At 44.6% G+C, this 21,702-nt stretch overlaps 1 protein-coding gene across 2 annotated transcripts in view; it reads left to right on the top strand.

Annotated features, from left to right (window-relative positions):
* PTPRU (protein tyrosine phosphatase receptor type U) overlaps positions 1 to 21,702 on the top strand; it is an 870,052-nt gene that overhangs the window by 737,226 nt on the left and 111,124 nt on the right. Inside the window, exons 17-19 of one of the 2 annotated variants that reach the window (XM_078682520.1) lie at positions 14,898 to 14,970; positions 17,427 to 17,503; positions 17,715 to 17,732. In XM_078682520.1, coding sequence (XP_078538646.1) covers positions 14,898 to 14,970; positions 17,427 to 17,503; positions 17,715 to 17,732 — 168 coding nt within the window. The remainder of the gene's footprint in view (positions 1 to 14,897; positions 14,971 to 17,426; positions 17,504 to 17,714; positions 17,733 to 21,702) is intronic. The other variant, XM_078682521.1, reaches the window with a different exon arrangement.

The following is a 21,702-nucleotide window of genomic DNA, read 5'->3' as shown; positions in this document are numbered from 1 at the left end:
TATCGAATGGCCATATCTTTTTAGAGTGCTGCGCGCTTTTGGGTTGGGTGAGGGATTCGTGGCCTGGACGGAGATACTGTATAAGGACTCCACTGCAAGGGTGCGCACGAGGGGCGTGATCTTAGAGGCCTATACTGTAGGCAGGGGCATGAGACAAGGATACCCGCTCTCTCCCCTCCTGTTCGTGTTGGCGATTGAGCCGTTAGCTGTACATGCGCGAGCAGGACGGTACAAACGGGGCCTTGACGGGATGGCAGAATCCCAGTTTATCGCTGTGTACGCGGACGATCTCTTAATTTTCCTAGCCAACTCTGCAGGAGATCTGCTAGGTGCTAGGGAACTGTTGAACCAGTTGGGACGTGTGGGGGGCCTCAAGGTCAACTGGAATAAGACGTGCCTCTTTCCGGTTCTAAGTGGTAGGGATGATCCACCAGATGCGCTTGATGTGGCGTGGGAAAGTAGATGCCTGACTTATTTGGGAGTTCATATTTACCACACGGCCCCTGATTTGCTGGAAGGTAATGTTGGTCGGGGATTACGCACTACTAGCAGTAACTTTTTTTTATTTTATTTTTTTATTTCTTTTTATTAAATCAAAACCAACAGAAAAAGCAGAGACATCCGGGGATACAGTTCAGAGTAATATCGGACATTAACAAACATTACATACCATCAAAATATTGTACGGATATAACTGTGAATGGATCAAGGGGACATGTGCGCTTCAATTTCCTCGGGCCCTGTCGGGTGGGTACAGATATCGCCTCTATAGTGATTCCAGGACCCCCAGAACTTACACCACTTTCCCGGGCAGCCCCTGGTGAAATACACTGCCCTTTCCCTGAACATACACCAGTTCAAATCCTCCCTCCACTTTTCCACCCCAGGCGGCTGGCGAGCACCCCATAGTTGAGCAATATTGCGCTTCGCAATCATGAATGCCAGTGTCGCCCATTGCTTCTTGTACGAATTAAGATCGGTTGGTGCCCATATATTCAGAATACAGCTCCATGCTTCCAACTGCATTTCCGTACCTAGGACTGTGCGCAACGTGCCATGGACCCCACCCCAATACTCCTGCACTCTCGTACAATGCCACAGGATATGCATAAAGGTTCCCCCGTTCCCCACAACCCCTCCTGCATTCCCCGGTGTCTGAGCGGCCCATATGGAACAATCGGGGACCCTTGACGTACGATCCATGTTAGATCTTTAGTTGCACCAGTCGGAGCCGCATCGGAATTGCCACAACCTTCGGGGACAACATCGCCTCCTGCCAATCCTCATCATCATGCTCCAGCCCATCGTCCTGCCAGCGCCGTCTTAGATCTGCCAGCGGGTTTTCCATATTATTAACAAGCTTCTTATATATCAAGGAGATAGCCTTCTTAGGGAGATGGCAGTCTAACATGCTGTCTTCAAGGGGAGTGGCCTCAGGCAGTGCCGTGCCCCCAGGGACGTGAGTGAGCAATGCATGCCGTACCTGCAAATAACAGAAATATTCACCGTCACTCACGTGATATTGCAGCTTAAGAGAAGCAAACGGGAGTATTGCGCCTTCCCCCCATATGTCCCGCACATGCGTGATTCCAATAAGGTCCCACCTGTCAAAGCCTTTCGACTTCCACAAGCTACCCAACTTCTCTGAGCTCCATAATGAAGGGGCGAGTGTAAACCTCCCTTCCCATTTAAGATGCCCATTAGCTGCATGCCATACCTGGATGGCATGCGCCATAGGCCCCGTCAGGGGGAATCTGTGGGGTTTAGCATAAAGTGCCCTAGTGTAGTCACCTCCTGGCATTAACCAGCGGTCCATGGCGTACCCAGGGTCATTCAAGGCGCCATATATCCCGTGGTTTACTGCCGCCAGCTGTGAGGCCCAGTAGTATTTCCTGAGGTCTGGCAAGCATATGCCCCCGTCTTACCAGGGAAGGGTAAGTTTACGAAACGCAATGCGGGTATACCATCCCAGAGTAACTGCCTTTGAAGGGATTCTATCTCCCTGAAATAAGTCGCTGGAACGGGGTCCATAGCATTGTACAGTGCATACAAGAACCGGGGCAAGGCCAACATTTTAAAGAGCATCGCCCTCCCTAGAAGGGAGAGTGGGAGCGCCTTCCATCGCGCCACATCATTTCTGAATCGAATGAGCAGGGGAATCAGGTTCCGGGCATAACGGAGTTTAGGATCTAAGGTGATATAGATCCCAAGATACTTGAAACCTTCCGTGGCGACCTCTATCGGGCAAGCGCTCGGAACATCTGGCAGGTCCCCGGTAAGAACAAAGAAGACCGACTTAGACCAATTAATGGCAAAGCCCGAGTATCATCCGAATATGGCCAGCACATCCAAGAAACAGCTCAGGGACCACTTCGGGTTGGTGAGGTAAAGAAGGATATCGTCAGCGTAGAGTGAGATTTTATCCTCCCACTCCAAGGACCATCTCATCCCACGTATTGAAAGGTCCTGTCAGACCCATGCCGCCAATGGCTCCAAGGCCAACGCGAATAAAAGTGGAGACAAGGGGCATCCCTGTCTGGTCCCCCTGCTTAAAGCAAAATCGGGAGACTACTAGGAGTAACTTTGAATTCTGGGGGACTCTTCTGCTATCTGTGGCGGAACGGGTAGCGCTGCTAAAGATGATCACTTTACCACAGCTACTCTACTATTTTGGCACACTCCCGCTATGGATACCGCAAAAATTCTTCACCCAACTTAACACTATGGTTACAGGATTCTTATGGGGATTTGGGAGGCGTAGGGTTGTGCTCACCTCCATGATGAGACCCCAGAGGGAGGGAGGATTTGCGGTGCCCGACTTCGAGGCCTACTACCATGCCGCCCAGATACAGTGGTTTACAAAATGGATGGCGCGGAGACTTCAGAATGGGGAAGCTCACAGGGGTATGGACTCGGACCTACGACAGCTTTCTCGAGTTCTACTCCGGCTCCCCTTGAGTGAAAGAGAGGCCTCGCGGGACCTGTGGGTGGTGGGTCAATGTTGGAACAGGGCTAGTAAAAGGACCAAACAGGGGCCTGCATATGCACCCGAGATTCCGTTGCTGGTTTGCGAGGTACTGCCACATGGGGGGGACTGGCACGGATTACGGGACTGGGAAGAGGAGGGAATTTCCACCATCGGGGTCCTATATGAGGACAACACCGTGCTACACCCTGGCGGAGGCTGTCGACTCCCTTGCGCCAGCCCTGCAACACTATTCTGCCAGGAAACTGCCTTCGGCACCCTGGTTCTCAGAATCCCTTAGGATTCTTAGACAAGGATGCAGGAGGCAGGAAAGGCTTTGGAGGGCACACTTGGACCCCATAGAGAAGGATAAACATAAAATCCTTCTCAAAGGCTATAGAGCTGCGTGCTGACAGAAAAACAGGTGTAATTACCGGCCTCGCTCAAGTCACCTAGGGATTTGTTCAAAATAGTTGATAACCTTTCCCTCATTCAGACACCTGACCCTATAGCAGCCTCCCAAGTTCTGTGTGACCAAATCTCCACGTTCTTCCATATGAAGATCCTGGATATTTACACAGACCTGGAAGCCCTCAATTCCAATTCTCCATCTTCTACCCTTCCAACTCTTATTCCTGAAACTCAAACGCCTGCCCCCTCTCACTCCCTCTCCCAGTTTCCCCCCTCACTCTTGATCATCTCAGTACGTTGCTGGACAAGCTAAAGTCCGGGTCACCGCTTGACCCCTGCCCTTTAAAGGTTCTTAAAGATTGCAGACAGACTATTCGTGCCCCCCTTGGTGGAGGTAATGAATCTGGCCATTTCAGAGGAAATTGGCCATTGTCAAGCCCCTATTGAAAAAATCTACTCTGGATCCTGAGATATTAAAGAACTTTCGTCCCATTTCTCTCCTTCCGGCCCCTGCTAAACTCTTGGAGGCACACCTTAACCTTCATTTGAGTGCCTTCCTCGACAGTACTAACTCCCTGGATCCCTCACAGCACAGCTTTCGTAGGACTCACAGCACTGAGTCGGCGCTCACAGTGGTTGTCGATAGCATTCGGTCCAAGGTCGACACCGGCCAGACCACCTTACTGGTGCTATTAGACCTAACGGCGGCCTTCGACACCCTGTCCCCTACCATTCCGGCTAGCCGACTCAGCGAGCTGGGAGTCAAGGGTCCTGCACTCAGCCTCTTAGCCGCTACCGCGCTAGCGGGTTTTCCCGCTGTGCGCTGATTTTTGAAAAACGCGCGGTTTGTGACAAAGCCAGCTCGTCATCCGCGTAGCGCAGGTAACGCCCATGACGAGCTGGCTTTGTCATCCGCATTGAAGGGGTTAACATCCTTCCTTGACCAACGGAAGCAAAGGGTTAAGCTATGCGATTATATGTCACCCATCAAGCCTGTGAAGTGTGGGGTCCCTCAGGGCTCCTCTTTGAGCCCGACGCTTTTTAACGTCTATGTCGCCCCACTCGCCAGGCTCATAAGATCTTTTGGGCTAGAAGTTCTTTCCTACGCCGACGACACGCAGATTAGGGTCTCCATATCTCAATCTGTGAGCATAACCGCTCATAACTTAAAAAAATTTATGGAGTTGGTCGCTGGATGGATGGTTAAGAACTTCCTTAAGTTGAATGGGGAGAAAACGGAGGTCCTCATTTTTGGGGGCAAAAGTGAGATCTGGTCAATGGACTGGTGGTCTCCCGTCCTTGGCGCCTGCTCCTTGCCGTCCCTCTTTGCCCGCAATCTTGGGGTCATTCTGGACACTACTCTCTCGCTTGACAAACAAGTCAGCAGGACTGTGTCCACCTGCTGTAATGCTCTGAGGATCCTAAGGAAAATTGTTCATTATCTTTCCCCTGATGCATGCAAACAGGTTGCAGTTGCGCTTATTGCATCCAGGCTGGACTATTGCAATGTGCTGTATTTGGGCATTAGCAATGGTCTGGTCCAGCGCCTTCAGACTGTGCAGAATGCGGCTGCCCGGTTTGTTGTGGATGCCCCTAAACGCTCTTCGGGCACGGCTATCAGAAAAAACCTGCACTGGCTCCCCATGCAGGCGAGGAATAACTTTAAGGCTCTCTGCCTCACGCATCGTGCCCTTAATGGGACTGGGCCTGAAGCCATCCGTGCTCTTGTGGCCTATTATACCCCTGGTAAGGCACTTCGCTCTTCCAGTAAAAACCTGCTGGCTGTCCCCCGAATATCCAAGGTCAGATGGGGTGGAAGGGCCTTTCGCTTCCTTGCGCCTAGACTCTGGAACACGCTCCCCAATGACCTCAAGGGGATCCCATCCCATGCCCTGTTCCGTAAATCACTCAAGACTTGGTTATTTCAAGAAGCTTATCTGTAACTCATCCCTTGGCGACTCCTGAGCATTTAGTTTACCATCTTTCAGCGCCTTGACGCCTACGGGTTTAGTTGCGCTTTATAAATTTCAATTAATAATAATAATACCCTTTGATGACCTCCTAGAGATGTATGATCTCCCTAGGCGGGACTTCCTCTTGCATGCCGCAGTGACAGCAGCCATCCGTAAACACTGGAAGAAAGGGATGGCAGAACCACCGGCCTCTTTGGCATTCCAATATGTGGTGTGTCAGCAGCTGGGACGATCAAGGCGGGTCACCTGCCTCGACAGGCGGCTCACCCAGGAGCTCAGGCGCCCCTTGGAGAACCTGCGTGACAAATGGGAAATGAACCTTGGCATACCTATAGAAGAGAAGCCATGGGAGGAGATGGTAGAAAGGACATGGAAGTGTTCCAGAAACGCGAGATTCCAGCTAATCCAGTTCTTTGTCCTCCACAGAGCATATCTCACCCCGCACAAGATGAACAAATATTTTGGGACCCGTACACTTTGCCTGCGATGTCAGTTGGAAAACGCTGAATTTTTGCATATGTTCTGGGAGTGCCCGCTTCTGGGGCGTTCTGGAGAGCAGTGACGACTAAATTAGGAGACATAACGGATAGAGAAACTCACTGACCCCGTATATTGCTTATTACACTGGTTCCCCCACACTGCCCGCAATAAAGTGACCAGCAAATTCATTGAACTGGGCTTAGTCCTAGCTAAGCGAGAAATTACCACTCACTGGAAGGTGGCCAATGCACCTAATATCTCACGATGGCTGCGAGAATTCACAAAGTAGGCAGACTGTGAGGGGATTTTTAGATTACAGATGGCACAGAGAACAAGTAATGAAAAAACACTGGCGACAGCGAGAGCATGGATGGCACTGGTAGATTTACTCAAGCACCCGACTGATGATGCAGCCCCACCCTCAGAGTAAGGAGACTTGTGGGTAGAGATTGAATTGCGACCTTGCCTGAGCGCGCCGCTAGGGGATTGCCATGCATGTACTATATAGTGGCTCCCTCTCTGTGGTCACCCCACTACTAGAATAATGGAACCAGATGCATGTCATGCTTAGATACTAAAACCCACTGGGAACTACATGATGGAGCGACTTGCCTGAAGGGGGGGGGGGTATAGGGGATGAGGGGGAGGGGTTTGTTTACCTATTTGTTGTTGAAATAGTTATGCGTGAAGATGAGAACAGACAACTGAGATGTTGATCTCTGGCATAGGGATATTGAATGCAATACTGTGGAAGTTGCTAGGAACAGAGAGCGCAGTTGCCCCCAAGGTGATGGCTACAGGTGGTGAGGAGCAGGAATGTATAGCTACAACCATGATTGTTGATAACCACTGTTTATGATATGATGGGACTCATTGTACTAACACTACCTGATGTGCTGAAAGTGAATAAAAATCTGTTTACAAATAATCATATTCAAATGTGTGGCTTCCAGTACATTCTTCTTATGACATTCCCATTTGTTGTGTTTCCAAAGTAGATCTGTATTTGTACTAAAGTTGAAGAAAACCAATCTTTGCATTTGCACTCATGTTTTTTTGGTGTAGCATCCTGACCAATCCTCCATTTGATTTTACATACACATTGGATTATAACCCTTTATCTGTAATACGATGCAATTACATTTCAATCAGCTACTGACTGCAGTTATCCATATTTCTTTTTGTTCGACACTTATTTTTCAATCAAACTATCTAAATATGTTCCACTTTAGTAGATGAACTACTGTCTAGTGGTGTATGATTTTTTTTGTTGCAATTGATGCTGGTTTGATTTAGTTTTTCAGGTTGGCCATGCATTTAGTTGTGTTTTTTAGGTCTCGCCTCTCAATGCGCATGCGCATTGAGCGGAGCAAGACTATAGGGGCTTAAACAGACCTTACCTAGACTGGCGATTTGATGCTGTGCCCGTGCGCTTTTAGGTCAATGCGCAAGCGCATTGACCTAAAATGCGCGTGCACAGCATCAAATCGCCAGCCATCTGTTGCCCAGCTTGGTGCCGCTCCACCCCCTGCAGCATCAAAGGCTTTCACGGCCAGCCGGCCGCGCTTTCCGTTTCACGGCCGGCCGTGTCTCCTTATTTAACTTGTGCCGCTTTCTCTTCATTACCCTTCTCTCTTCTTGTAACATTAGATCCATCTGCCTTCCCTCTTGCCTATGGGTCCATCCTCACGCGCTTTCTACTTAACTTCTTTCTCTCCGCCCAACTATCTCTCCAGCTCTTTCTCTGTGCTTCTCTGCCCCCCTCCTCTTTCTTTCTTCCGCCTCTCTCTCTTTCACATCTGTCTGTCTATCTCTTTGTCGTTCTCCCCCAAACCCTCCCCCTCCCCGCCAGCCCCCCTGTCTCCTTCAGTCAACTCACGGCCGGCCGGCAGTGTCTGCCCAGCTTGGTGCCGTTCCACCCCCTGCAGCATCAAAGGCTTTCACGGCCGGCTGGCCGTGCTTTCAGTTTCCCGGCCGGCCGTTTCTCCTTATTTAACTTGTTTTACAATGTAAAGCAGTCTCGCCTGTTGACATTTTCCCTCTTTCACTTGAGAAAAAAACCCAGTGAAAACATATCCTTTCCTGTCAGTGTCAGGTGTTGCTTCTTATTTTTCTATCGTTCATCCCCCTTTGTCTCTTTCTCTCTCATAGTCACTGTTTAACGCTCTCTCTCTCTCTCTCGCTTTATTTATGTTCATACCTCTCATTTAGTTTCAAGGCAAGTTGTTTAAAGGGTAAGTCACCTGTAATGGAGCCCGGAAAAAGATCTAATCCTAGCTCCGCCACTTAACCACATTATGATCCTGGGCAAATCACACTTAACTTGCATCTTTCATATTATGGCCCTGGTTCACTCAAGCTTAAGGTACCTCGCCTATGTCTGCCACATGCTAGGTGTAACTAGAAACAGTTTTAACCACCCGTTGACTTATACATTCCCTTTTACCGTTTTTTTATTCCTTTATACTTTTCGACCATCGCCCTTTGTACCCAGGAACTTCTTGACCTCCCAGCCCCCTTCATTTCCTCCATCGGCCCTTTACTCCTTCCTCCTATTCATGCTGTTTTTTTCTCACCGTTCGTTGTTCCTGCAGTTTTCTTCGACTCTTCTTTCTTTCGTTCTCTTCCCCCGCCTTCAAATTTCCTGTTTTCTTTTATCTGCTTCACTTCAATCTTTCTGTCTAAAGTACCCTCCCATCCTTTTCCACACTCCCTTCCTCCATCATTTCCTTTCCCTTCCTCTTACCCTCCCTTACTCCTTCCCACCCCCCGTTCTTGCCTCCCACCCACCTCCCTTCCTTTTATTTTGCATTATGTTTATTCAACTCAGTGTATGGTTCTTATAACAGTCATGATTAAAGTGCTATGACTTTATATGTTTTCGCTCAAATACTGTTCATCACATATTATCTCACTGACTCTTGATATATTTTCTGCAACATTGCCCCTTTATCATTCTTTAACGCAAAAGAAACTATCAAAAAGTCAGCTATCATATTAAACAAGCATTTGCAATGCAATAGGTCTCGCATTTACGCGAGTTTTAGCTATTGGCATTGTAAATAACAATGCATTTTATTTGTGTTGCGTTTTAAAACATAAATAAAAGGCATTATCATTTATAATGCCAATAGCTTAAACTCGCGTAAATGCGAGACCTAATGCATTGCAAATGCTATAGGTGTCACATTTGCGAAAGTTATAACTATTGGCATTGTAAATGACAAAGCTATTAATTTAGGTATTTTCAAAAACAACACATAAATAAAAAAAAAAATCATTTATAAGACCAATAGCTCAAACTTTCCTAATGCGAGACCTATTGCATTTCCAATGCTTGTGTTATACAATAGTTTCATTCTTATTTGTTATGGTAGTCAGTTAGTACTTGAAATTCATGTAGTTCCATGTCATACGTTTGGTACAGTAACCCAATTTGTATACAGCTTTGGTAAGCATAAGGACTTGTCTGCTTTCTGTCTTCTATTTTAATCACTGTCTTGCATATATTGCTGCACATGTAAGACTAATATTTGTGTTCTAATACAGGTATTTTCACATTTGTTACTGAAAAAATATTTAGATCTTTGGAAGTACCTAGTCTTTTAATTTATTCCAGTATTTTGAAAGCTGTCGGTACACAAACAATTTCTGGCTTTCAAACTAAAAGGCTGTTTACATTCATGTTTGGCAAAATGTCAAAACTCATACATTCAAGTTGCTTGATATTTTGGTGCACTGTTGGCCACCATGTTTGTTTTGTATGTGATATAAATATTGTCTAATTGAGCAATTGCAAACACAGGTTTATATTGGTTTTTAATTGTGAATTGCTGCAATATCTATATTTATAGTAAGCATTTACATTCAGATAATTTTGTTTTCTGAACTGGGTGTCGCGTAGCACTAACGTTTGATTTTTCATGTGAAAGGGATTTACACTGTTGTATTGCAAATGTATGATATTTGGATTCTAATTAGTCTTATGTTGGATTTACTATAGTAAGGCTGCTTCTTTTACCTTTAATTAAAATATATTTTGTTCATTTGAATAGATTAATTGCATTCACTTAATCTCCCAAATGTGTTGAACTATGTTTCTTGTTGGGAGAGTTTGTTTTTTTTATAAATATGTAATCCTCTTTTTACTATCCTAACTACTTTTCAATTTTTGTGCATCATCTATGTTTCAGTTATATTTTCTTTCTATTATAACTCCATTTAATACATTTTCCAGTCAAGTGTTGCAATAGTCTTAAAGTTTTTAATAGAGTCCAATTTTAATCTGAATTGTTTGATTTCAGTTTCAGGATATATTTGCATTCCATTGATTTTGGTTTAAAATACACAGCAATTACAGTTTTCAGACTTTAGTACATGGATACTAAGTAAATGTGAATATGTTCCAAGGTTTTGTCACACATTTACTTTATGCATTCTGTTTGGGTTTTCATTTAGTGGTACTCTCACTTATGTTTGTTCTTTGAGCAGGATTCTGTAGTATAGATTACCATGCTGTGCTTATTTGTGATGTCTAATGGTTGATTGAAAAAGTAAAATGTCTATTTCCTCAAAGCTTTCCTGTATGGCTTTTGCAATCGAAATGTTAATAGGTAGATTCTGGGACAATGTTAAGCATGGTTTTGAAGCTAAAATATTTATGGATTCACATGCTGTGCATTTTCTGTCATTTAGTGGTTGATTAGATAAGCACATTTGTTTTTCTTGAAAATTCTTTACTGTGAACTTCAACAGCGGGCTTTTTTGTAATGAGATCCCAGTATGAGTTCAGATAGTACTCCTCAATGTCCCATGCATCACTGCCCTCATTTGATTAGTTTCTACCTTTTGTAATGCAAACTAGATTAATAGCTACATTTATTTTCCATTTTTCGATAGAACTTGCATTTTACTTAGTGTGATAATTGACTTTGGTCTAAAGGCATCTACTTTTGTTTGTTTATATTAATTATATGGATTATATTTTATTACACTGGTAGGATAATAATATGCAATCTAATTAGCTTAATTTCAGATGGTGTCCTAAAGCCATCTTGATTTGTTTGCAATTAAATTGAATTTTGATCCAGTTAAAACAGATTATTCCATACTATGGTTTCATGTTTTGCATTCTTATGTCATGAAGTTTATTTCAATGCAGTTTGTGTAGATTTTGTTTCAGCAAATGTTCTTCAAATGTGATTTAATTTGCCATGTTATAAGCAGGTGCAGTTTCACATAATTTGTTTGGCAATTATTTTTCATTAACTAAGTGGATTGAAATGCATTTTTTGTCAGCTGCCCATGCTGATACTGGCATTAGATTTGAGTATAATGCATGTTATTCAAAATAATAATCTAAACTCTGTTTCATTGAGTTTGGAGCAGCTAACCTAGAGTTTAAGTGTTTATTTTAATCAGTCACTTTGTCTTATATTCTAAGTTGTTTTTGTAAATGTAAATTCAGTTTCAGTTTTATTCAAATTCATTGAATTTTGCTAAATTAGATGTGCAATACTACTACTGTTTATTGCTATCTATTACCAAAAGAGGAGCCTGCTCCACTCAGCAACAGGCCGCTGAGGCCAGAACACCCTTGGCTACAGCTCATAATTGATTGAGCTCTTTCATTTCAGCAGAAAATATGGTACCTTTTTCCAGAGTTGGACTGGGACTGTAAAGAGACCTGGTCACCAGAATAAGTAGCCCCTATTAGAGAATTGGGTAGCTAAAAACGTGGCCTATGTTTTCAACCTGGGGAAAATGTTTAACTGCATGGATTTTGAGCTTGCTGCAGGCAATAGTTTTTTAATATCCTGGAAATCAACATTAAAAACCGGCCCACCAGACCATAAAACAGGCCCACAAATAGACAGAAACCGGCCCACACACTGACATGTCAGATCAGCCTATCAGACACTGCCTGATTGCCCTACAGGCCAGTCGGACGCTGCCTTTTTTCCATATTAATTCCCTCATTCATATACTAGATATACCTCTTACTCTGATATTGTATTTCTTACACTCCTTATACAAACGTACTGTACCACACACCCATATTCTGTCTCACACCTTTACTGTAGTTATTGTAGCAGTCCCAGTCACTTGCTGCCATGCGCTCTTACATCTTTTATCCCACTTTCGTTTACTGTACCTATCACATCCTTAACTTACTTTGTAAGAATATACTATACCTCTTAAAACTATACAGTGCTTTGTGCATGCATACTTAGCCAATTGCATCCAGACTGCACGGGTTGAACCCATACGTTTGGCTTTCACTTCTCCTACAACTTTCACTCACACTATACCAACTACACACATATTGTATCTTCCACGTCTATACTGTACCAACTTCTTGCAGTCATACTGTACCTCAAATCCCACGCTCCACTGCCCGTACAGTACAGTGACTTGCATACTGTGGCACACACCTTTCACATCACCACTCAACCTCTCACATACTATGCTCACATAATACCTATATGCGTAAATACACACATTGTACCTCTCATACAGATAATGGATGGAGTGTTCTGAAACTGCAACTGTAATTCTATAGATTTTATACACATTCTGCACCTCTCATATGATGTATCCTTCATACAATTTCTGGATATCTTTTGCGTCAAGATTTATGTATGAATTAGCAATTTCGGCAATGTGGTGTTTGAGTGAAAGGATGAAACACCCCCTTGCATTTAAGAGAATGTAAAGCAGGTCATATTCCATAATGAGTCATTAGTCTGAGGGGGGATGACCCACTTTTCCGATAGGCCAGTAGGCCTAGGGTAAGGTCAACAACAGGTGAGATGGAGTCTTTCATTGGCATCTACTTGATGGGAAATTAGGAGATGTCAGTCAGGACTGGTTGACCTCAGAAGTATGCTCGTTTCCGCTCACTTTTTGTAATTCTAAACACTAATACTTTTTTAGCCAATACTCGTTTTACATTACTTCTCTATACTGTCTCTTTTCTCAAATTGCCATTTTAGAAGTCAGGCAGCTCATTCCACATCCTATGATGCTTTCCTGCAGTAGCAAATATTCGGTTTTCTTTAAGGTCCTGATCTGTTGCTCTACCCTGTGCTTTCTCTGGGGCCTTGCAGCCTCGGGGGCTTTGCAGCCACTGACCCTCATAGGATCACATAAAGGTGAATTTGCTGGTAGACTCTTGGGACAGTGGATGATAGAAGGTATTAATACCCACTTCCTGCACTCAGGCCTGACCCACACATTGGGAGTTAGCAAGAGTCCATAAAAGAGACCTTTGAGGTGGGGAGCGTGAATGGCAGCTACTCTTGACAATTGTGTATGCGAGCAGGTGTTTGAGCAAATTCACCTTGTCTAACAGCTAGCCCTTTTGATAAAGCTCACCCCTTACTGAGAATATCATTCTTTTTGTTTAGTGCAGATTGTCCATTGTGACAACAGACAGGAATGCATATGTACACACACAAGGCTTCCTGGTCCTCCGTATAGAGGCTTTTAAGGGAATTTGTTCTGTTTTGCTCCAGATAAAGTGTGTAAAAGGATGTAATGGGTTGCATACCCGAACAGTAATATCTTTAAATAGAATATTTGCCTCCCCGTCTCCAGTTTCCCTAGATTTCAGATATGGGGATTGAATATTGGCTGCCCTGTGGAAGGCCCGTTGACTGTGTCGCACTGAAACACACATCGGCACCCAAAGGCTTTCTGACAAACAGTTGACACCTAAAAGGGCTCTCACAGATATTAATTATCACAGTATTATGATGTTGGCACCAAGCAGGTGCTTTTACAGATTAAATTATTGTATATCTGAATATCGTTATTGGGTACATAAAATGGTAGTCAGTAAAGGAGAAGTGTAAAGATATTTGTCTGAAATGCTGACGTGATGGAGTACAAAGAGACCACTCGCTCTCTATTCCAATGTTCAGAACCTTAGGCTATGTTTTACTTTTCATTTTAAACAGTGGATATGTGAGTTGTGGTTTGAATGAAGGTGAATAATTGTTATGGGTAACTATTGAATGGTATGGAAGGTGGGGTTGGCATGTATTTCTGTGTATGTTACACACTTAAATATGTCTTATATAATGATATTGAGAAAGTATGTTCATATCGTTATATGAACGTCCGTTTAATATTGAATATATACATCTGAACGGCATTTCAATAAATATCATTTTGAGTTTTTTTGGGCTCTGCATTTGATATTGGATATATTATAACTTTTTGACCTATTGACACATGTATGGTATATAAAAGGGGGTTGGCGGTTTTCCTTAGTAGTGCCACCTGAATGTGCCTCCTTGGTGCCAACTAAATTAAGGCCAGTGACAAACTGCGAATAAACTTGTGCTGCTCCCCTTTTCGACAGCAGAAGGGAGTGCCTAACACACATGGCATAGGCTTAGAAATCCAACAGTTAGACGGTTATGCTTAGGATCAGCTTTTTCGTGTCACTGTAATCCATAATTTCACTGGAATTGCTCCATCTGCACCCTCTTCCTACAAACCACCACCCACACAAGCCTTCCATGCTTTTTTTGTTCTGGTGCTCAACTTCCATTCTTCCGCCCCAGGTTTGTTTCAGCAGCAGTACCATGACAGCCGTTCACATCAGCATTGGTAACCGGTGACCGGTCCACATTCGGTCAGGCAGTCTTCCTCTTTGTTGTGTTACTTTAAGTACAAAATCAAATAGTGAAGGCTTGAAAGTCCACTGAGTGGGTTTCAGACTAAGGATTGGTGAGCCACAGAAAAGAAGACCAAGGAATTAATACTTTTAGTGTAGTTGAGTAGAAGAAAGGGCCCTGCTCTTATGAGCTTGCGGAGATAAAGCATAACTCATTCAGTGGCAGGAGGTAGCCATAGTACATGTTAAAAGACCCTCTGTCAGTATTACTCCCGGGAGCAGAACCAACCTAATTGTGGTATTTCCGTCAGTGTAAGAAATGGTCAGAGTCCTTGTTATGGATAATCAAGTATATTACGCAGACACATTTGATTTTACCTAATGCCCCTGTTAGAGGGCATCCAGGGCCCCCTTTTCACAAGACTTGTGTTCTTCATTGCAGAGTTTCTTCGAAGGCTGGGATGTGTCGAAGAAAAAAGAGAAAGTCAAAGGCAGACAGGACACCATGCAGAACTGTAAGTTACCCAATAAAGCTATCAATACCAATCAGTGATAGTTAGAGCTCATGCAGATATGTGGGAGGCGTGGGAAACTAAAAACAATGGTCTTTTGCTATATTTTAGCGTATTAGAAATATCAAGAGCATCATCCCCCATCATCTGTAAATCAATGTTTTACGTGAATAAATAACTCTGATTGGCTCCTAAGTGCTGATGTACTAACAGCAGGGTCTTCCGATTACCTGAATTATGCATGTACTGGAGAACGTTTGATTAAATGCAGTCCCTTTCTGGTAAAACACTTGTAACAGTTACTACTGTATTTCATTCGGGAGATTTGAAACTCGTATAATAAGTGTCACCTTCCCTTAGATATGAGAACATTAATATTGGTCCAATCCGAGATACAGCCGATGAAAATTCTGAGCATTTGGTGGAAAGGTGATGGGCCTTAGCCCACATGTTTTTTTTCAACCCTGAAGATAAAGGGGATTTATTTGGCCACTGGATGGAATATATCTGTAGAAATGTACACGATCTGAAGAGGGATTTCCCCTTATAGTGCTCGAAAGATAAGGATATCAGCTTGTACATATAATTCTCAAGCATTGGAATATGCCTTTGTATCAAACACTATGGGGTCTATTATAATAGCAGGCGGATCGCCACCGCCCGTATGGCAGTGATGATCCGCCCGCCATTATCTATCGCCCGCCTCCCATTTCCCCCGCCATATTACGATGGCGGGGGGACCCCGGCGGATTGAAAGACCGTCCGCCGGTTCTCTGCCCGTCAACGAGTCGACCAGGCAGAAAAGGGGCTGAATATGGGGGCGTTGTCTGCCAGATACCACCATCCATATTACAATACAGGCGGAGAAGTGCCTTTCCATGGCGTCATTGCCACCATGTAAAGGCATGTGGTTCCTAAATGTAGGGGCCCGTTGCGGGCTCCCAGGGTGTTGGGGGCATCGGGGGTGCACATGGGGGATACCATAGGCAGGTACCACGCGGTGCCTGCCACATTGTGCAAGCACATGCACAAGGTGCATCCACAGCATTGTGGCAGCAGTGCTTTGAGCACCGCCCGCCACAGTGTTGTGGATGGGGGATGACACCCCCCCCTATGGCGGTGGCATCCTAATTACCAGTGCATGACCGCCGCACCACTGGCGGGTGGTCCCAGCACCGCTAGGGTGGCGGGCAGACGAAGGTCCACCCACCATCCTAATAGACCCCTTTGTACTCAAATGCCATTTGACTGACTGAATGGCTGTCTTTGTCCCAAGGCAGTAGTGTTTTTGAAATGTGTCCGTCAGTTTCAGGACTTTAAATCCCACTGATAGCTTTATTCCAGGCTACAATCACTGTTTTTCTGTTTGCCTTGCTACGTGTGCCTCCATTATGGCAGAGGTGTGACAGTGATGTGCATACTTTCAGCAATGTGGGACTGAAACCATAGCACATCAAGCCTCTTCCCAATTGTAGTGAGAAGAAACCCTACAGCAGTGTTGTCCTCTTGTTTCCTGGTGGCGTTGGTCTCTTTTATTTAGATAGAATCAGCCTCTTTATTCTAGGTTAACACCTTGACTGCGGTGTGAATTCCGCTGCAGTGCTGGAACTCTAATCAGTGGGCGGGGTTCGGACGGCCCTCGGCCGTCCTCCGCACACGCCCACCATCACGTGGGACGGCCGCGGGCCGTCCGCAGCCTCGAAGGGGTTAAGTTGCTCAACTTTTGGTAGAATGTCTGTATCTTTCTTTTGAGCTGAGCCACTCTCTTATCTTCTATGTAATACTGGCCTTTTTCATCTTGGTACAATCAACATTTTCATGCAGGTTGAGTTGGCCTCTTTCTTCCCCGTTGAGTCAGCTCGTTTCTGCCCCAAGGATTTGGTACTTTCCTTCCAGGTAGGGTTGTCCTCTTTCTTCTAGCACTCTTCTTCTCTCTAATTGCGCAGTATTTTTGGCTGCTATGCTGCGTGAGAATTTGGTAAATGGACCCCTGAGTGAGAGAAGCCTTTCATCCCCCACTTACAAAGTTTAGAGGAAGGCAGTTGCCTGCCAACATGTATTCCCATGTTACTGCCTAGCCTGTAATCCCAAAGTCATGATGGCATCAGTGGTTTCCTTCAGCACACTGATATGAATCTTTGTATGTTTCAGAAGGTTACTTTGCTATCATTTTACTGACACGTAGCCCTTCTGCAGCATTGGCGTCAAATATGGCTCTGGAATTACTCGTTCTCTGGGGGCAAAATGGTTTGAAATGGCTGTGTTGGGATAGGGAAAGCAATTAACTGCTGTCTGAACGTTGCTTAGTAATTATTTGCATTGGACATCCAATGGAAGAATATCAATGTTTGGAAACTGGCGTCAGAGATAAACAAATATTGTCCAACATCAGATTTTTCATGGGTTCATTGTTTTTTTGTATATTCCACAATGTAACTTTGCATTTTTCCCTTTTGTAGACGATCGTCATCGAGTGAAACTGCACCCCATGCAGGGGGATCCAAATGCAGACTACATCAATGCCAACTACATAGACGTGAGTACCACACACGAAAGGTGTGAAGAGAGACTATTCTACTGATTTCAAAGTGCATTCTGCTGTCTGTGCTGTTGCACTCTGTGAATAGGTTCCTATATCTCCTGCTGTCTTTTGAGCATCTGTTTTCTCCTCAAAGCTCTCCTCTAACTTTCCTTGTCTCTGCTCTTCTCTTTCTCCTCCTGACTTGCCCGATTTTGGGGTCACACAGATCCGGATAAACCGAGAAGTAAGTATCCCTCTGCTTTGACAAAATACCCATCCCATCTCTGGCTAAGCCTGTGTCTGTGAGAATTCCTAAATATGTCGGAGGTCTTGGTGTCAGACAGTACAGTTCAGTGTGCATTCTCTTCCCATGATGCATTGTTGGTTGGGTCTGGGACTAGGACAGTGCTCTTGGCCATGTGCATGGTACTACACGTTCGGAAGAGCAGCAGTGATGGTCTTTGCTAAGGCTAATGACCTCTTGCATCATCCTCTGGCCGTGCAGTTGTGTACAGACACACACCTCTGGGTCAGATGAGAGGGTGAGCCATAGATATGGTTATGATTAGGCGGCTGCACTCATACTTGAGGGGAAAGGGCAGAATCTTTGTCTTGGGATCTTCCTCAAGCCCAAAGCTCAAGCCGACCACCCAAACAAGGAAAGAGCCCACTGCAGGTTGGAGCAGAGATCTTGTTAATGTCATGAAAGGCTGACTGCAATTGTGAATCCTATTGTAGTGCCAAGATGCCACAGGCATGGTTTATTCTGGTCTGCCTAACCTGCTTATCACTGTAGCAATGTTTCATAGCACCAAATCGTCACAGCGCTTCTTGGTTAATTCTTTCTTCCAGCGGCACTCCCACCACCTCCTTTCGCTTTCTTTAAGGCTCTTTGGACCATGAGGGAGACTTCATAAGCCCTAGATTCAAGTTCAGCTTTGAAGAACAGGGAGCTCTTGCACCGGGTGCACTGCAGGGAACCCCAGGTCACAAGCCTCACCAAATGGTCTGGCGATTAGGGGCCAGATGTACGACCATTGGAATTTGCGACTCCCAAATTGCGAGAAGCAATTTGTGGGTCGTAAAATACAATGTACAGCAGTGTCTGAGACACTGTTTGCGATTCAAGATGGGATCACAAATTGCATGCCTCGCGAATATTAATGAGGCTGTCGCAATTTGCGACCCCATTGGGAATGGCTAGCACTCCCAGTGATGAGGGCCTGTTGGGGTCAGTAGACCATCGTGTCTGGGACTGCTTTTAAATAGAGCCGTTTTTTTTAAAATGCACCCCGTTTTCCTTAAAGGAAAACCGGCTGCATTTAAAAAAGAAAATTTAAACTCTTCATATTAATTTTTTAAGGGCAGGCAGTGGTCCCCGGGACGACTATCTGCCCTTAAAAAATATTTTTGCATCCATTCACAAAGAGGAAGGGGATCCCTTCCTGTGTGCAAGTGGTTTACAACCGCAATTGCGGTTGCAAAACATTCATACATGGGTTTTTGAGTTGGTATTTGGAAGGGACGCCCTTGGCACGCCCCTTCCTAATAGCGAGTCACTAACCCTATTTTGCAAGTCGCTAATTGATTAGCGACTCGCAAATTAGGGTTAGTACATTGGCCTGACCAATTTTGCGTTCGCAAAGAGGCTGAAATCCCCTTTGCGACAGCAAATATTGGTCGTACATCTGGCCCGAAGTGTCTTCTCTGGGGTACAGCAGACCAATTTCAGTTCTCCCTGTACGGCTCCTCACAACCTTCCTTTTCTAGGCAGATTGTTTGTTGTGCAAAGGTACCTCCATAACTCCTCCGCAGCTGTCTGTTGGCTTCTTCTTTCAAAGTAGCCCTAACCTGGCAAGCTTGAGCTTTTATGGTAGGTGTGTTTCCTTGTCATGTGTGATGACCACGAGATGTGGATATCATGTTATGGGATGCAGTGCTTGGCAGTGTGATTGATGAGGAAGTGTGAGAGGTAGACATGCATTTTTACTATATGTGTTAAGATGTCAGTTCTGATGAGCTCTACCCGCTCCTTTTTATTGTGTAAGAAATCTTTCTTTTATGTTCTCTAGATTCTTTCCCATGTTGGTGTCTTGAGAGGTTATTGATCTTCTTTATAGGGTTGCCATTATGAGATGTCCACTGCGGAGGTTTTCCAAGATGGAGTGTGTTATTGTCATCTTTTTTGTCATAGAATGATATCTAAGTTCAGAGTATGTGACCATTGGGAAATGCGTGGTGGGATATGTTAGTCTTACGTTGATCATCTGTTTGTGGCAGATCTCTTTGGTCTTGGCAGGCTTGTCTGATTAGTATCAAGTTATTGTTAAATGTGCTGCTATAAACTGTTTCTGTGCTGTCCAGTTCCCCGCAGCGTGGCACAAGTCCTTCAATACAGTATATCCCTATTCCATTTCCGATTTGAGAACAGATAATGAATTGGGATATGATATTATATGGATATGATATCATGACATGGCTCATATCAAATAGATACTGAGAAGGTGGTCATAAGTACCAAATTAATTGTACTCCATCTTCTGGTATTAGGTAGAATGTGGGGTAGGTATAATATACGATCTCTGTGAAGTCTGGGCTGTAGTGGGCTATGGTTAGAATTACATATGTCATTAGGGAGCTTGCATTCTTCAGCGGCAGAGTTTTGCAGCAAGTACTTCCAATGTTGTTTGAGGAGGCATAGTGAATATAGTTGATCCGTATTTCAATATCATTGTGAAGTAATGTTGAATGAAGTTCCTCAATATGGGGTGGCTGCCCCTGTCGGTCCTATTGGTATAATGTGCTGGTCTGTACTTTTCAGTAGCTCTATTAACCCCTCGGCTGCGCCGCTGATTTTGCGCAAAACGACTGGGGCCGCGTCGGCCATTGGCCGACGCCAGCACCAGCGAGGTAGTGCAGCCGTCGGCCAATGGCCGACGGCAGCATGGAAGGGGTTAATATTAGAATTATCATTCTAGATTCTAGCAATTTTATATTTATATTCATCATAAGAACAAAAGTGTTTTCAGCTCTTTTCCGAACTTTAAATGCCCCTGGATGTATTGACTTCAAGTGGGCAATGAGTTTCAGAGCTTGGTGGCCTGTACCAAGAAAGTAGATCCCTATACGGATTTCTTATTGTACGGTGGTATGACTGTCCGTGGTGCTAGCCTGGAGCACTGTGTCCTATTTTGTTTGTATTGTTTGAATGTATTTTGAAGGTATACTGGCCCTTTCCCTTGGGAGGCTCTGGGTATTATGCAAAGTGCTTTGCAATTTGAAGGCCCAACACCAGCTAGCCAGTGAAGTATTTACAGGACTGGCGCCATGTCTTTTCTGGTGAAAGTGAAGGAATCTTGCTGTAGATTTTTGAATTCATTCAATTTAGCATTTTATGAAGCATGGGTCACCAAGATTTAAGCTACTGGCTTAGTTTGTGCTTTGAGTTCACAAGAGTGCAGATAGTTTGCAGTTTGTGTTGGTATTTGAGGAATGGCAAGCTGCATCGCTGTGTTTTCATTGTGTAGAAGGTGCTCCTTAGCATGTGGTGTTAGGAACAGATCTTAGGCCGTATTTGCCCCTAATTTCTCCCTTCACCTAATCTAGCTGGCAGGGTGTCCAGTTCCTTAGGCCATATGTCCGTAGACTGGTGTTTGTGCCATTGTCCACATGTCATGATCTCTATCTTATCAGTGTTGTGCTGAATCGCCATCCATCGGTGTATGACTCCTGGTATTGATCAAGGAGAAATCCTTTACTTGGGATTTCTGCCTTATATTTATTCCACGTTTAAGAAAGACATTGTGTCATTCACAGGTCTAGATCATGATCAGTTTTAGGCAGTTCCTGACTTGTCTATTCCTCCCACACTGGTAAAACCACCGTCTGTCTTCCAGAGTCAGCAGGAAGGAGGGTTCAGGCTGGGAACACCCTCTAAGTGGAGATCAAAACAAAGGCACAAAAGAAGGTCTTTCCTACTCTGCTATCTCTCAACCTCTTGGGGTGGCACCTGTGGTAAAGACTGGAGTAGGAAGAGGGCAAGGGTTGTCCATCAAAGTGGATACTCTGTCTCCTATCCTCCACACCCTAGAGTTTGGTCCACTACAAAGGACCTCGGGAATGCTTTGGTGGAACCCTGCAATTCACATCCATTGCTGTCTGAAAGGCTCCCTCAAACTCCATCCTGTTTACCACTCACAGGAGATCAAAAATGG

Source organism: Lissotriton helveticus, chromosome 3_1 (assembly GCF_964261635.1).
Source record: "Lissotriton helveticus chromosome 3_1, aLisHel1.1, whole genome shotgun sequence".
NCBI classification, from domain to species: domain Eukaryota; kingdom Metazoa; phylum Chordata; class Amphibia; order Caudata; family Salamandridae; genus Lissotriton; species Lissotriton helveticus.
This window is presented reverse-complemented; position numbering and strand designations above follow the sequence as displayed.